At 42.3% G+C, this 16,360-nt stretch overlaps 1 protein-coding gene across 1 annotated transcript; it reads right to left on the bottom strand.

The window, feature by feature from the left end:
• Positions 1-400: 400 nt before the first annotated feature.
• On the bottom strand, positions 401-16,348 carry TOX4 (TOX high mobility group box family member 4). The gene is made up of 9 exons (XM_072772799.1): positions 16,258-16,348; positions 16,048-16,116; positions 8,191-8,433; positions 7,102-7,362; positions 6,520-6,750; positions 4,189-4,269; positions 2,904-3,647; positions 1,968-2,131; positions 401-1,130 (listed from the first exon to the last, which is right to left on the bottom strand). The coding sequence occupies exons 1-9, from the start codon at positions 16,261-16,263 to the stop codon at positions 1,070-1,072; spliced, it is 1,860 nt and encodes a 619-aa protein (XP_072628900.1). The 5' UTR covers positions 16,264-16,348; the 3' UTR covers positions 401-1,069.
• Positions 16,349-16,360: the final 12 nt, after the last annotated feature.

Raw genomic sequence — 16,360 nt, 5'->3', positions numbered from 1 at the left:
ATACTATCTACCTCATTGGGTTGTAAGGGTTCTAACTAAATGAGTGGACACAAAGCATTAAAATGTTGATTATACTGTATAGGATCTAAGTGATTAGCAGTTAGTACTACATGAACATCGTAATCAAGAAGGGGGTTCTCTAGGACAGCTTTTTCTCAAGGTAAGATCTGATTTCACTTAAGGTTATTAGGGCTAACATGCTCTAAATAGTTTATTGTGTTACAACTGTGGCTTTGCTGGTCTTTTTTTTCCTTTACATACTTCTAAGAAAAATAAGCCTATCTTACATTAAATTTAAATGAATTCCTACACTGTACAGAAAGCCTACATATTATGTAAGTGAAAACACCTCTAGCCTATTTTTTTAAGAGAGATTTCATTAAACACAAGTGAACACAACTTCTTTAGACTTTGGTAAAACTTCTTATATTAAGGATATAGACTTCTGCCCCTTACACTCATAAAATGTGGTAACTGCAAGGAGGATGGTCATGGACTACAGAAATAACATTATTTGTAAAGAGAAATAAATAAACTCCTAGGTGATGGTATTTTCCCTATAGTCCAGTGTGCCTACTCTGTTGAAAACTTTAGTTCTCAAAGCAATGTAGAGGTGTGATAGCAATCATTCCTGTTTAAGAGGTAACCTTTAATGCAACCTTTTATACCCTTTAAAATGGATGCACAGTGTTTTATCCTAGGCTCAAAGCTGAGTCTTCTCCCATCATTTTAATAACTGTTGAGGCATGTCCTAGGACAATTATATTGCATTTCCTCAGCCCCCACCAGTACCACCCCTATGTTCTGCTTGTCCATATTCCCTTCACCTTTCCTCTGCTATGCTCATTGGTATCTCTGCTTGTACTTGAAAGTAAAAAGCAGTTCCAGGTTACAGCAAACTCCCCGGCCTTGCTCCACACTGGCCCCTGATGAAGAGACTGAAAGAGGAGAAGCACAAAGACTGTCATGGGTTGAGATCAGGGACTACCAGAAGCTCAGCTTGTTTTAAAAAGAGGCTCTTAGACATTCCCAGCAGATAAATCTTCACTGGCTTGGAGAACAGGAAGGACTACTTCACAAACACCACTGTGTTTGAATTTCTAGAAGCCACCCAGGCCAAGAAGACATCCCTAAGAGAGAAGAGAGATACATATAAATTTAGAATTACAGCCTAGATATAGTCTTTTAAACTCTCTCAAATAGCTTCATTAAGATAAAATGATATCACCCAATAGGAATATAAGGACAGTGAGCCTAGAAAGTTTAGGCTGTCCTAATTTACTGAAGACGATTTGACTAAGTACCAATACTTGTTTCATAGATAAAGGTAAATCCCAGGAAAACTGGGGAGATGGGCAAAATCTTCAGAACTTCTCTTGCCCCTACCATCCACCCCTACTCCTGCCATACCTGGCACCTTATTGTGCTACTTAGCACTTGGCATAATGGTCCTCCTCAAGTTTTTTATTTTTATTTTTTTTATTAATTCATGAGAAACACAGAAAATCAGAGACACAGGCAGAGGGAGGAAAAGCAGGCTCCATGCCCGATGTGGGACTCTGGGATCATGCCCTGAGCCAAAGGCAGATGCTCCATCACTGAGCCACCCAGGTGTCCCCCTCCTCAAATTCTAATTCCGAGTGGTTGGATTTCTGCTAAGGAAAGAAGCTAAGCTAATATCTGTAATCTAACAACTTAAAGTGTTATAATTTTTTACAAGAGCATATGTAACTGAATATAATGTAACCAAAAAGCAGAAACTGCTAATTATATCACCTGTCTATGTGGCAAATGTAAGCTCTTCTTAAGCAGGGGACCTTTTCTAGTAGCCTCCATAATCAGACATATATATAAAAATCTAGTCTACCTAAGGTCGGGTGATGCTGATTATATGCTCAGGTTTGCCATGTTTTCCAACAGTTAACTTAGCAATACCTGAATTATAAGAAGGCAAACTGTAAACTCACCTGCAGTGCTTCACCACACATTCATTGCTGCAGTACTCATTGTCCCAGTCCTTACTCACAACCGGAGGGTTCTCACAGCCGGACCTCACACATCGAGGCTGGGGTGAGAGGGTCACAGGAGACCCACTCACCAATTCAACATCCATTTGAGAAGGAGATTCAACCTATGAGAGGGAGAGAGCACCAAAAATGAATCAGATTGCTACTTACTTAACTAGCCGGCTGATCAAATTAACTCGGAGTCAACGGAGCACCAGGTATTACAATCCTTCACATATGGGGGTAGAGTTATAAAAGAGGAGTGCTTGGTCTCCCTTTCTATATGCAGCTTTAAAATTTTGCCAAGCAGACTGACATCAAGTCTTCCAACTGGCGGAATGCTGGCCACATGCCAGTACTCTTTAATTTTTAATTGTGGACCTAGAGTCTCCAAACAGACCCATAGATGTATTTTTTTTTAATGACTACCGGTGATGTACAAATTAAAACTAGGGTAACTGGCATCTGTTTATGTCTCTTTGAAAAGATTCAATGATATAAACCAATTTTTTTCTAGCCATCCATCCTCTGCTTAAAACATTAAGCCAAGCAGCGGAAACATAGAAATGCAAGATCTTAAATCCACAGTTTTGGAGATTTAAGTTCTTCCACTGGATAGACACCTCTGAAAAATAACACTATGCTTAGACGATATTCTCTCTCAGAGAACTGCAGTATGACTTCTGCTTAGTTAAGGTCTGGCACAGAATATCCTCCTTAATGTTTCTCACCAAAAACACTACATACTATCATGCGTACAAGTCACAGTCGCAGGGAAGTCCTAGGAGAATTCCTGATTGCCAGACATTAAATGCTAGTAGCAACCTCCACTTTTATTGGGGCAACCAAAATAATTCTTTCTCCTGATCTGGAGAAAGACTTGAAAAACAGGCTCACCTCAGGAACTACATCTGTGATCATCTCACAGATCGTCTCAGGAGAGGTTTCCTCTACTGTGTGGGCCTCAGGGCTGTTGTTCACAGGCCGCTCAGGACTACTTTCCACAGTTGGTGGGACTAAGGTTGTCTGCATTTTCAGAGTGGGTGGAGGTACAATTTTGATCTGCAGAGGAGGTGGCTGTTGCTGTAAATTGATTCGGACTTTCTGAGGTGGAGGCTGTTGCATGGCCTGAAGTGGGGGAGGCTGCTGAAGGATGGTCACTTGCTGCTGAGTGGGGGGCTGAGGCATCTGTTGCAGTGGAGGGGGTTGTAGTCGAGGTGGAGGCAGTTGCATAGAAGCAGCTGCCGCTGCCGCTGCCTGCAACACTGAGCGAGTGACAATTTGGGCTTGCTGACTGGGCTGGATGGTGGCTGTACTGGTTTGGCCTAGTTGGATCCCCCGGGAGGTCACCACTGTGGCTGGGATAACAGTAACCATCCCTCCTTGAGACATAGTAATAGAAGAGGGTAACATCTGTTTGGTAATAATCAACTTGGTGATATTGGGCTGACCTCCGGCCCCAGAAGATGCCTGGTTTGCCACATACGAGGAAAGAGTGGAGTTAACAACAATGGAAGGGGACAGGGCAGGGGGCTCTGTTGTGGCTGGTGCTGGAGATGCTGGGTCAACAGTAGCCATAGGAGGTGGAGAAGGCGTCTGTGACGGTGGCACTGGATCCAATTCTACTGTTTCCACAGTGGCCTAAGAGACCAAAAAAACAAAAAAAAAACAAAAAACAAAAAACAAAACACCCACCAAGTCATTGGGAAATTTACTCTCCTCCCCAGAACACATTCACTACACTAATCACCTCCCAAGAAAAGATCTAAGAGCTGTGGGAGTAAATAATGGAGTAACTGTAAATAATGGAGATAAACTCAGATTGTGGCAAAATTTATGATGGAAACAACAGGAAACGTATTATACTTTTAAGCTTTTAATATTACATAGTATTAATAAGTCCCACAAATTTGGGGTGGTATTTACTTCTTATAACTGCTAATAATCAGCTCCAAAAATATTTTTACTGGTTTATTTTTTTTAAAGATTAGTTGACAAAGAGAAAGAGCACGCGTGTGTGAGCATGAGCTGGGGGAGTGGGAGAAGCAGGCTCCCCACTGAGCAGGGAGCCCCATGTAGGGCTCGATCCCAGGAACATGCAATCATGACCTGGGCTGAAGGCAGGTGCTTAACTAACAGCCACCCAGGCACCTCTTTTTATTGGCTTAAACAACCCTCTTACCTGACACTCTTGATTGTCTTTATATGCAGCCAGAGCCTTCAGATACTCTTTCTTGGCAGCTTCAGTTTTCCTCTTATACACCTATCGGAAAAGGAGAGACTGTTTAAAAAGTCCCCATGTCCCTAGAAAAGACAAATTCTATGTTATTTATCAACGAATGACAATTCAGTTAAATATTGCCAACTCTTTTTAGCAAAAACCGTTCTGGAGGGATCCCTGGGTGGCGCAGCGGTTTAGCGCCTGCCTTTGGCCCAGGGCGCAATCCTGGAGACCTGGGATCGAATCCCACGTCGCGCTCCCAGTGCATGGAGCCTGCTTCTCCCTCTGCCTATGTCTCTGCCTCTCTCTCTCTCTCTGTGTGATTATCATAAATAAATAAATACATACATACATACAAACAGTTCTGGAAGCTGATAACCAAGACAACCTCTATGGCAGACTTTGCAAGTGACCATGCATCTAAAAGTCAATCAAGAAATCTTGCCAGAACAACTACACTTTTTTCCCCCCTAAAGTCAAAGTTTCAGAACGCCTGGGTGGCTCAGCGGTTGGGCGTCTGCCTTGAGCTCGGGGCATGATCCTGGAGTCCTGGGTAGCCTGCTTCTCCCTCTGCCTGTGTCTCTCAGGAATAAATGGATAAAATCTTAAAAAAAAAAAAGTCAAGTTTTCTTTTAAGATCTTATTTATTCATGAGAGACACAGAAAGAGGCAGAGACACAGGCAGAGGGAGAAGCAGGCTCCCCTGCAGGGAGCCTGATGTGGGATTTGATCCTAGGACCCTGGGGTCACGCCCTGGGCCGAAGGCAGGCGCTCCATTACTGAGCCACCTAGACCCCCAACAACAACACTTCTAAAGCTAACACAAACTCATGCCCACTTTTTGTAACTAAAAAAATTTTGGATCCAAACATTGTATAAGATCAACAGTCTGCTCAGCCTGGGATTGTGTCTAATGGGTATACTCCCCCTTAAGGAATTTGGCAAATTATTTGCAACATATGATGGCCACAAGAACTCCCATCTTGCATACTTTTCCCATCAAGGGCTGAAACCTATTTCCCCTTACTCAGAATCTGGGATAGCTCTACAAATTGCTTTGACCCTAAGAAAGTGACAGAGAGACCTTGCTCTAAGTCTGCCATACTATAAAGAAATCAGTCTAGCCTTTTGAAGGAGAAGCCAAGTGAATGAGCAGGAATCTAAACCAAATGTCAGACAGGAGAGCAAGATCACCTCCGTCAGCCATACCAGCAGTCACCTGACTACCACCACAAGAATGAGCCCAGGCAACATGAAGAAAACCATCTAACCAATTTACATTATCATGAGAAATAATAAACTGCCACTATTTAAAGCTATTAAATTTGTGGTTTGTTGAGCAGCAATAGTAATTCCTAGAAGTTAATAAATTTCAGCCTTTGTTTCAAATATTAAATAGCATGGGGCATGTGGGTGGCTCAGTCTCTTGGGCGTCTGCCTTAGGCTCAGGTTGTGATCCTGTGATCAAGCCCCTGCATCAGGCTTTCCGTTCAGCAGGGAATCTGCTTTTCCCTTTGCCTCTCACCCCACTTGTGTGCACTCCCTCTCAAATAAATAAAATCTTTAAAAAGAAGTATTAAGTAGCAGACTCACTTTGACACAAGATCTGGGGCAAATGACAGGACAATGATAATTCTAGCCATCTTCAATATTAACTGTATCATATATTTACACATATAATTGTACACATATTTACATCATAATTTTCACGTATTTTGAGAGCGAGAGGGGAATGGAGCGGGGAGGGGATGCAGAGAGAAAGAGAATCTTAGGCTCCACACCCAGTGCAGAGCCCAATGTGGGGCTGAATCTCACAACCCTAAGATCATGCACAACCTGAGCTGAAACCAAGATTCGGATGCTTAGCCAACAAAGCCATTCAGGGGCCTCTACTTTTTAAAATCTATATTAAATTTAGAGAAATTAACTATAGTTTTTAAATTTATATTAGGCCAATGAGAAAACCATGAACTAAATAAAACTCTAAGTTCAAGTTTAGGCTAGTGGATTTTAGAGATGCAATTTACCAAGGAATGGCCTAATTTTACAGATGGGGAAAAAATGGAGTTTAGTTAAATTAGATTCAGTGTTTTTATAAAAATTAGTAATTTTAGATTTGCATTCTGGATTCAGTGGATGGCTGCAACTTCTAAGACAGAATGATCTGTGAATGCTACTAACAAAGAGTTGATATTAAATAACTTAAAAAGTTAAAAGAAAACTTAGTTTATCCCCCTACTTAAGAATTTCTAGGACATTCACTACCCACTAGTCTCTCCATGTTTTGTTCACCTGTTTTTGCTCCTCTCCAAGACTATCCCACATGGAGGCCACAATTTTTGAAACCTCCCCAAAAGTGGCATTGGGATTCTGTCCCTTGATGGCAGCCTGTGTATCACGAAAGAATAAAGCATATGCTGAAACTGGCTTCTGGGGTTCATTAGGATCTTTCTTTTTTCTCTTCTTTGGGGCCTTCTGCTTTTTTCCTGCTTCCACCACAACGGTCTTCTGGCTGGGAACTTGCTGCAAGGGAGAAAAGAGAGAATTACAAAAGGGAAGAGGGAAGTATCATGTCTGTAGAACTGTAAAAAAAGGACTTTTATATGGGGGGAACTAACTAGGCACATGGATGGAATTTTCAGAAATGCTAAAAAGAGGCAATAGGATTAAGACATTAGTAAAGTATGTGAGGACCAATTAGAGTGGGGATTGGGAAAAGCATTATAAACTGGAGACTGAGAGGCAGGACCCCATACCCAGAAAAGAGCAGAGGAGATGGCAGGGCAGGAGCAAATACTACTGAGTAGGCTCTGTATGCCAAGAGTTTTATCCCAGAATATCATGGCAGATTTATTTTGGCAGGGAATGCCTCACCCTCCGGAAATCCTCAACACCATCCTCATGAAGTGAACTAGTAGGTGAAGGGGTGGTTGAAAGACGATCCTCAGGTGACTGGGCAGGTGGCAGGATGGTGCCACCCCCTAAGCTCAAACCAAGTTGAGAACTCAGTTCTGACTGATCAATGGTGGTCAACTGGCTATGCCCCATCAAGCCAGATGTCATGTCTGCCATTGGTACATCAATTGTAACAGGTGGGTTGGCACTATACTGAGTTCCTATAGAATGGTCCAAGTCCTGAGAGAAGCAGAAGGACTAATTAAACACTAAATATAAAAAACACCACTCTTTCCCCCCACTGAATTCAGGACAGTTTATAAACCTTTGCTTACCCAGACTGTATCATCTTTTAAAAGACTAAACATCAAATAATTATATATAAAATATATTAAACTTTTTAATAAAGTACAGAAATTTAATTAAAATCACTTCTTTGTACTAAAAGCCTGTTCCAAAATCATGAAAAATAACCGGAGAAGTCTTAATTTTGGACAAGTTAAAGAACAAATAAGTTATTCCGTAATCTGGAGGTAGTGATTACACATAGGGTAAAGAAAAACTTCCTCCCTGTACTCTCTATAATAATGGTTTTAAAAGTTGCAACACGATCAAGAGTGGATAAAGCCAATGTTAGAGATGTTTGGCATCAAATATAGTGTGAAGATGTGTTGATAAGGTGTGCTGGAAACCCAATACACTGATGTGTAACACAGACTACTCCACAATCAATACATTTGGTTCGGATGGTTTTGAATAAAGAATATGCCAGCTATCACACTCACATTTTAATCCTAGGATGTGAAGCCAATAGCAGAAGGGAAAAAAACACACCAACCTCCCCCCCGCCCATCACAATCATTTTTATATCAGGGTCAACACTGATTTTTAAATCATTTTCAAGTTTTGACTCAATTTTCCTTCAGGGGAAATTAAATCTTTGCTGGTGAGCCTTTAACCACAGGATGAGAACCAAGTAATATCCAAGTGTGGTAGCAGGGAGAGTTGCCCGTGTCTGCCCAGCACCGTGCCCACAGCCTGGGAGGCCTGATAACGTCTTGCCCTTACCATGGTCAAGCCCCCACTCAGGAGCCCCCCGCCCTGCTCCATCAAGCCATGGGTCATGCCCACAGGCATGTCCAATGTCTGGACCCCATACTGGGCTGAAAAGCTGCCATCCTGGGAGGAGGAGGGGTCTGCTAGGTCATCAAAGTGGCCGACCACATCCGAAACAGCCAGCGAGGGGTCAGAATCCAAGGAGATAGGTGGGATTTCAAATTCCTCATCTCCCAAGCTCGGAGTATGGAATGTCTGTAGGGGGAGAAAAGGAAAGACAATTAGTGGAAAGAGGACCGGCATACCGCCAAGTCAAGAACAGCTGGGCACTGCTTTCTTAGTGCACCTTTTTCCAGCCTGCGTCCTATTTTTGTTATCAATTTCTTAGGACCTATTTAATTTTACAAATAAACCTCTCTTCTTCCTCACAGCCTTGGTCATAAGGCAAATACAAGGCTGCCAAAATCAATCACAGTTTCCAGTTTTTAAAATCTGCCTTTATCTCAGTTGTCCTATCATGCTTACTGTTCTAATGAGTGACTCTTTCAGCACTGTTGGTAAGGACCCACGTCTTAATGTAAATTGTTTTGCCTATGGTGATCAAAAACTCCCAAAAGATTCTAATAGCAGTTACTCGAACTATTAGACCACAGAAATTCATTGTCAACCAGATAATTATACTTTGTTTTTAGGTTCCTTTGAAGCAAATCCTAAAAGGTACTGTCATGAGAATGATATCCTCCTCTAAAATATCTACACTTAAGAGTTCCATCTTAGAAATCATAACAAGTAATATTCTCAAAAAGAAAAAAAAAAAGAAATCATAACAAGTACTATTCTCATTCGTACAGCATTCTTGGAAAACCCAACAATGCCAAGGTAAGTCTAATACTGAGGAGAAAAACCTAGAGCCAACAGGCAAACTGGTTCTCTAACATTCCTAGTCTTGCTCTGACAGAGCCTTTCTGCAAGAGGAGGAGAAAAGGGCTACTCCAGCTGGCTATAAACCTCAATTCCTTCCTCTGAACTCAACTATAGTAATACATAGTCTTTCTATACTGAGTGGGTCTACTCTTCAGAGACCCAGAACAGACCAATGTCTGAACTAAGATACATTAAATGCTACAGTTCCTTCTTGACACTAAAAAACTGAAATGCCAACATTATAAATACTTGCAAGAGACTTTGGTGTCAGAGAGGTCTGGGTTCAGGTTCCAGCTTTGCCACTTACTATATGACTCGGAAGGGGTTTTCCTCATCTATAAAATAAGAGCTGTAATGGCAATCTACTTATATTATTATAATTAATGAAATTCAGTAACAAAACCTCATCACATTATTTCATATCTATAGTTGTTTAAGAACTATAAACCACTGCTATTAATGATGATATTGTAATTATTAACTTGTGACCTGCTTTTTTTTTTTATTCTATGATTTTATCTATTTATTAATTCGGCTCAGAGAGAGAGAGAGAGAGAGAGAGAGAGAGAGACCAAGCAGAGGAGAAGGAGAAGCAGGCTCTCTGCTCAGCAGGGAGCCCAATGCCAGGCTTGATCCCAGGACCCAGGGATCACAACCCAAGCTGAAGGCAGACACCCAACTGACTGAACCACCCAGGTGCCCCAATCTGCTAATTAGTTATAGAGAATTGGAATTTTGGAAACTTTAAATGCAATTAACCTATCACATGGAATAGTAAATATCAACTCATTCAGATCAAATTGAATAGGTATCCATGCTTCTTTCCCATGATTAAATGATGCATTTTATTATTTTTAAAGATTTTATTTATTTATTCATGAGAGACAGACCGGGGTGGGGGGGGGGCCACAGGCACACGCACAGGGAGAAGCAGGCTCCATGCAGGGAGCCTGATGTGGGACTAGATTCTGGGTCTCCAGGATGGCGCCCTGGGCTGAAAGCGGCGCTAAACTGCTGAGCCACCCAGGCTGCCCTAAACGATGCATTTTAAAGAGTTCCTCAGAAAGGGCCTCATTAATATCACCGTTTTAATTTTATTTCTTAAGTTTTATTTATTTAAGTAATCTCTACACTCAATGTGGGGCTTGAACTCAAGACCCTAAGTCAAGACTCGCTCGCTCTTCTGCTCTTCCGATTGAGCCAGCCAGGTGCCCCACAATTTTTATTTTAATGAAGACATTGCAGGAGGGATCCCCGGGTGGCTCAGCGGTTTAGCGCCTGCCTTCAGCCCAGGGTGTGATCCTGGAGTCCCTGGATAAATCCCGCATCCAGCTCCCAGCATGGAGCCCCCTTCTCCCTCTGCTTGTGTCTCTCTGCCTCTCTCTGTGTCTCTCATGAGTAAATCAACAAAATCTTAAAAAAAAAAAAAAAAAAAGAAAAGACATTGCTGGAAAGAATATTTCCATCTAGTAGAAACTAGGGTGAAAAAAGTATGTCTGTGAAATGCCTAATCTCTCTTTATCACATTAGCAAACTGAAAAATGTTTCCTAGAAGACAAAAAGATGGATACAGCTTCATTTCTACATTTTCTTCCTCCAAGATCCTTACTATTTTACTTAATATAATAAAAATTTGGTAGTTGTCTGAGATGTAAGATGAGAGTGGCACAAGGAACATAGCAAGCAGTTCTTGATGGGAAAATAAAAATCTCCCCAAGAACTGAACTTTTTCTCAGTACACAGTTTATAATTCTTGTTATTGTGTGAAAAAGTTCTGAACTTCAGGTCCATGACTCTCTCTGAAATTTCAGTTTAGGTTTATGTGAGATTTTTCAAGAAGAGAGTACAAAGATTTCTTTTTTTTTTTTTTTTTTAATTTTTATTTATTTATGATAGTCACACAGAGAGAAAGAGAGAGGCAGAGACACAGGCAGAGGGAGAAGCAGGCTCCATGCACCCGGAGCCCAACGTGGGATTCGATCCCAGGTCTCCAGGATCGCGCCCTGGGCCAAAGGCAGGCGCTAAACCGCTGCGCCACCCAGGGATCCCAAAGATTTCTACCAAATTGTCATACGAGCAAAGTTATGGGAAAAAGGATCAGGGGAAACATTTACTGTACTGAGATTAATAGCTGTATGACAGTAGTAGTATTTATTCCTGAGAGACACAGAGAGAGGCAGAGACACAGGCAGAGGGAGAAGCAGGCTCCCTGCGGGGAGCCCGACGTGGGACATGATCCCGGGTTTCCAGGATCACGCCCTGAGCTGAAGGCAGATGCTCAACTGCTGAGCCACCCAGGCGTCCCACTAGTTTTCAATTTTTTTTTTTTTTTTAACAAGATACAGATTGATCTGAGAAAGCAAAAGATGTCTATCCTTTTCTGCTTAACAGAACAAATAAAAAGGCAACTCTGCCAAGGTATGAAAATGATACTATTCGTTAAAGAGAACTTGAAAAAGTAAAATTTCATATCTGAAACAAGAGACCAGTGTTCTGAAAAGGACTACCCCTCATAAACCATCTGGAGGGCTCTCATGGACTACACTAAAAGAACAGACAAGCGGAGATCCCATTGTATCAAATAAACAAGGCATTCTTTGTATGCACCACCCCCTGGAATGTGGAAACAGCTTTGTCATTCAGTATCCACAGCTTTAATGTTGTTGTTGTTTTTTTTTTTTTTTTGGTGGGGGGGTTGATTTGCTTATTTGTTTCTTCCTGAAGTAAAAAAAGTAAATAGTGGGGATCCCTGGGTGGCGCAGCGGTTTGGCGCCTGCCTTTGGCCCAGGGCGCGATCCTGGAGACCTGGGATCGAATCCCACGTCGGGCTCCCGGTGCATGGAGCCTGCTTCTCCCTCTGCCTGTGTCTCTGCCTCTCTCTCTCTCTCTCTCTCTCTCTCTGTGACTATCATAAATAAGTAAAAATTAAAAAATAAAAAATAAAAAATAAAAAAAGTAAATAGAAATTATCAAGAATACAGAGGCGTAAAACCACGGGCTAGAATAACACCAGAGATTCACTCTAAATCTCTTTTACTACCATAAATGATCTATAACATTATGGGGAAAAACCAATAATGAAAAGCTAGTTATTTTATTTTAGTGGATCTACTACATTACTAGGGCATACTCTATCACATATAAAACATAGATAAAATTGTAGGAAATATTCAGGTAAAAATAAATGATTTCAACCCAGAAGGAGAAAACAGGAACATGATGGAGCTACCGTCTCAGCTTTCTTTTCCTTCTCTCTTAAATTTATGGGCTTTTTTGAGGGAGGAAACGATTTGGGAATTACAGTTATAAACAAAAATATTCAGCTCTGGATGTTCAGAGAACCAAAAAATAAAAAATATGATTTTCCTCTCTTTTCCTATTTCCCCATGCCAAAACATACAACCCAGTATTTCTTTAAATAGTGTAGATTACTCATTTTTATTCATTTATTTAAATTTATTTATTATTTATTTATTTATTTTTTTTTTTATTATTTATGATGGTCACAGAGAGAGAGAGAGAGAGAGGCAGAGACACAGGCAGAGGGAGAAGCAGGCTCCATGCACCGGGAGCCCGATGTGGGATTCGATCCCGGGTCTCCAGGATCGCGCCCTGGGCCAAAGGCAGGCGCCAAACCGCTGCGCCACCCAGGGATCCCTAGATTACTCATTTTTAAGAAATTTACCGGGATCCCTGGGTGGCGCAGCGGTTTGGCGCCTGCCTTTGGCCCAGGGCGCGATCCTGGAGACCCGGGATCGAATCCCACATCGGGCTTCCGATGCATGGAGCCTGCTTCTCTCTCTGTGTCTCTGCCCCTCTCTCTCTCTCTCTGTGACTATCATGAATACATAAATAAAATCAAAAAAAAAAAAAAAAAAGAAATTTACCTTAATCCAATACGTATTTACTCATAGTACATCGGTACGATGGATCATTGAGATGATTCATGGTTCTTAAAAAATGCTATAGTAGTGAAAATTTTAACTATACAGCCTGAAATAAATAAATGGTTCTAATATCGTAAGTACTTTTCCTAATTAAAAATAGGTATCTTTGGGGGATCCCTGGGTGGCTCAGTGGTTGAGCATCTGCCTTCAGCCCAGGGTGTGATCCTGGAGTCCCAGGTTCAAGTCCCACATCAGGCTCCCTGCATGAAGCCTGCTTCTCCCTCTGCCTGTGTCTCTGCTTCTGTGTGTGTCTCTTGTGAATAAATAAAATCTTAAAAAAAAAAAAAAAAGGTATCTTTGCATTATTTCCCAAAAAGTGCTCAAAGCACAGTATCATTGTAGAAGAGGCAACCTGAATGAGGGAAACAGAAAGATTAATAAACTCTCTTCAGATAGCAGAACTTTCCTGTCTCTAGCAATGCTATAATATAATAGATGCTACACCTTCCTCTCTGGATACTTATTCCTTAGAAATCTTTAGTATCATTTATTTTATTTAGGTAAAATTAAGTATGCAGATGTAAGGTATGTAACTCAAAGAATCTTTATATATGTAAATATCCAATTAATCATCATCCAGATCAAAGATATGGAACATTTCTATCACTGTAAAAGATTTTTTCATACTCTTCCCCAATCAATACTCTCTCCTTTTCACAACAGGCACTATTATTCTGATTTCAATTACCATAGTTTCACATTGTCCGTTCCTAATATTCATTAAAAACATGAACTTATTATAGTGGCTATTCTTTTATTTCAGGCTTTTTACTAAACACCATATATTTTTGAGATCACTTGAGGTACATTTAGTAGTTGATGTCCTTTTTTATTGCTGTGTAGTGTCCCTTTCTAGAAATGTACCAGTTTATACACATCTAGGTTGTTTCCAGTACTTAGCTATTACGTGTAAAGTTGCTATGTACAGTTTCTGGTGAATTTCTCATTTCTTTCATCAAGGAGTGTAACTGAGGGGTCATAGGGTAGGTATATGTTCATCTTTAGCAGAAATTGCCAGTTATCCAAAGTGACTGAATCAGTTTACACTTTCATCAGCAATGATTAAGAGTTATCTACATCCTGGGCACCCTGGGTGGCTCAGTTGGTTAAGCATCTGCCTTTGGTTCAGGTCATGATTCTGGGGCCCTGGGATCAAGCCCCACATCTGGCTCCCTGCTCAGCCAGGAGTCTACTTCTTCCCCTCCCTCAAGCCCTGCCCCTGCCCCCATGCTCTCACTCTCTCTTTGATGAATAAATAAGAAATCTTAAAAAAAAAAAAGTTATGTATAGCCTTGCAAAATCTTGTAATTGTCAGTGTTTTTAATTCTAACCATTCTAGTGGGTATACAGTCGTGCTTGTTATAATTTTAAGTGCCACTTCCCTGATGAATGATGACACTCTTTCATATGGCTAATATCAATTTGGAAACCCTCTTTTGTGAAGTGTGTGGTCAAATATTTTTGCCCATTTTTGAATTAGATTCTTTTACTCTATGTAAGTATTTGATATATCCTGAATGTGTCAGATATGTGTATTAAAATATCTTCTCCCAGTCTGTGATATACCTAGTTAACTTCTTAATGATGTCTTTTGATGAAAAAGAGTTCCTAACTTCAATGAAGTCCAATTTTTCAAAAAATTTTTATGGTTAGTATTTTTGGGGCAAAATATAATACAAAAAAATATCTTTTTTCTTGCAAAAAAACTCTAAATATCACTGTTTCTAAAAGAAAAATGTAAAAACATCACCTTTAACTTAGTTCTAAGTTATATTAGGGGTGGTTCACAATAAGACCAGATACAACAAAAACCACAAGCCAACTGAAATAAAAGTCCAAAAAAAAAAAAAAGGGGGGGGAAGGGAAAGTGAAGCTGTAATGAGAAGAACTGTTAGCAATGACAAAGACCTAAGCTAAAAAAAAAAAAAAAAAAAAAAAAAAGAAGACACTGAAATTTAGTCGTGAGCTTTTTGGCAAAATAATTTTGTTTTCTTAATTTAAGTCACAAAAACAAAACCAAAGGATAGAGGCCTGTGCGAAATTCACCACACTCTAGATTTAAACCTGATTCAGAAGAAATTGGCAACGATGCACTTTCACGGGGAATGGGGCCCACAGAAGACTTAACAACCCTCCAAATAACGAAACTAAAACCATGGAGATGTCACTTTACAAGAAACTGGCAAAACGCGACTGGAAAGCATCACAGAGGTTTCGTTTTGTGTCATTTCTAAATCCCTTGTTCACTGGAGTTTACACTTTGCCCTCCGTAAGAGGACAACAGTAACCGGTGAATGGCAGGCAGCAAAGGATCAGACTGGCACCTGTCCCCTTTTCAGTCTAATTCTCATCCCTGAAAATATTAAGGGGTCACACAGGGTAAGCCCGATTCAACAGCAACTAAAATTCTTAGGACAACAAAACAAAACAAAACAAAAACAAACAACAACAACAACAAAACCCGATGCAAGTGGTTCACATTACTTTGGGGGGAAAAAGTACGGAGGATCTCAAAAAAAAAAAAGCAACAACCCCCCCAAAACCCTAAAACCCCAAAAAGCTCAAGACCAAGGGACTGACTTCTGCCTGCTCCCCATCTCTGCGTTGCCCCGCCCCGGCGGGCGTCCCCGTCGCGGGGTCCGAGGCGAGGCTTCCGCGCGCCTCGTAGAGCGCCCGCCACCACCGCCACCTCCCCTTCCAGCGCCGCCTGGCCGCCGCCCAAGGCGAGGCCCTGCCGGGACGCCGAGCCCCACGCGCGCCCCCACGCCCCGCGCGGCTGTGGGCAGCTGCCGCCTCCCCTCCCGCCACCGGCAGAACAAGCCCTGCGGACAGACGTCGCGACCCCCGACCCTGGACCGCAACCGGGAGCGGGTCCGGCCGACGGCTCCCGCGGCACCGCGCTGGCCCCGCGCGCGGGCGGAAATGCTCCCGGCCATGACCCCAGGTCGGGGTCGCCCTCCCCCGCCCCCCCCCCGCAGCGTCGGCAGCCCGTGCTCACCTCGGCCCCCGACAGGAAGGGGTGCGAGGGCCCAGTGATCGTCAGGTAATTGTCATTTCCTCCGGGAAACTGGAAACCAAAAGACAGCCGCGGGGCTAGGTTAGGCGGGGCGGGCGGTCAGCGGGGAGCGAGGCTTCTGCCCCCGCCCCCGCGCCCCTCCCCGCCTTCGCTCCCACCCGGCCGGCCGCGCTCCGCCACCCAGGCCCCTACCTCCATCTTCACACAACGGCTACCTCCGTCTCAGCCCCCTCATCGACCCCCCGCCCCCGCCTCCTGCCTTGCGTCACTTCCGCCAGGCGGCGCGTCGCTGTCC

This window comes from Canis lupus, chromosome 13 (assembly GCF_048164855.1).
Source record: "Canis lupus baileyi chromosome 13, mCanLup2.hap1, whole genome shotgun sequence".
Lineage (NCBI taxonomy): Eukaryota > Metazoa > Chordata > Mammalia > Carnivora > Canidae > Canis > Canis lupus.
Note: the sequence above shows the minus strand (reverse complement) of the source record. Positions and strands in the feature narration are given on the sequence as shown.

Excerpts from the sequence above, each read along its gene's own strand:
- TOX4 (XM_072772799.1), bottom strand. Across the intron at positions 7,363-8,190 it reads TGAGTGGGGGCTTGACCATG|GACTTGGACCATTCTATAGG; the intron begins GTAAGGGCAAGA and ends TGCTTCTCTCAG. Across the intron at positions 6,751-7,101 it reads GTGTTGAGGATTTCCGGAGG|CAAGTTCCCAGCCAGAAGAC; the intron begins GTGAGGCATTCC and ends TCTCCCTTGCAG.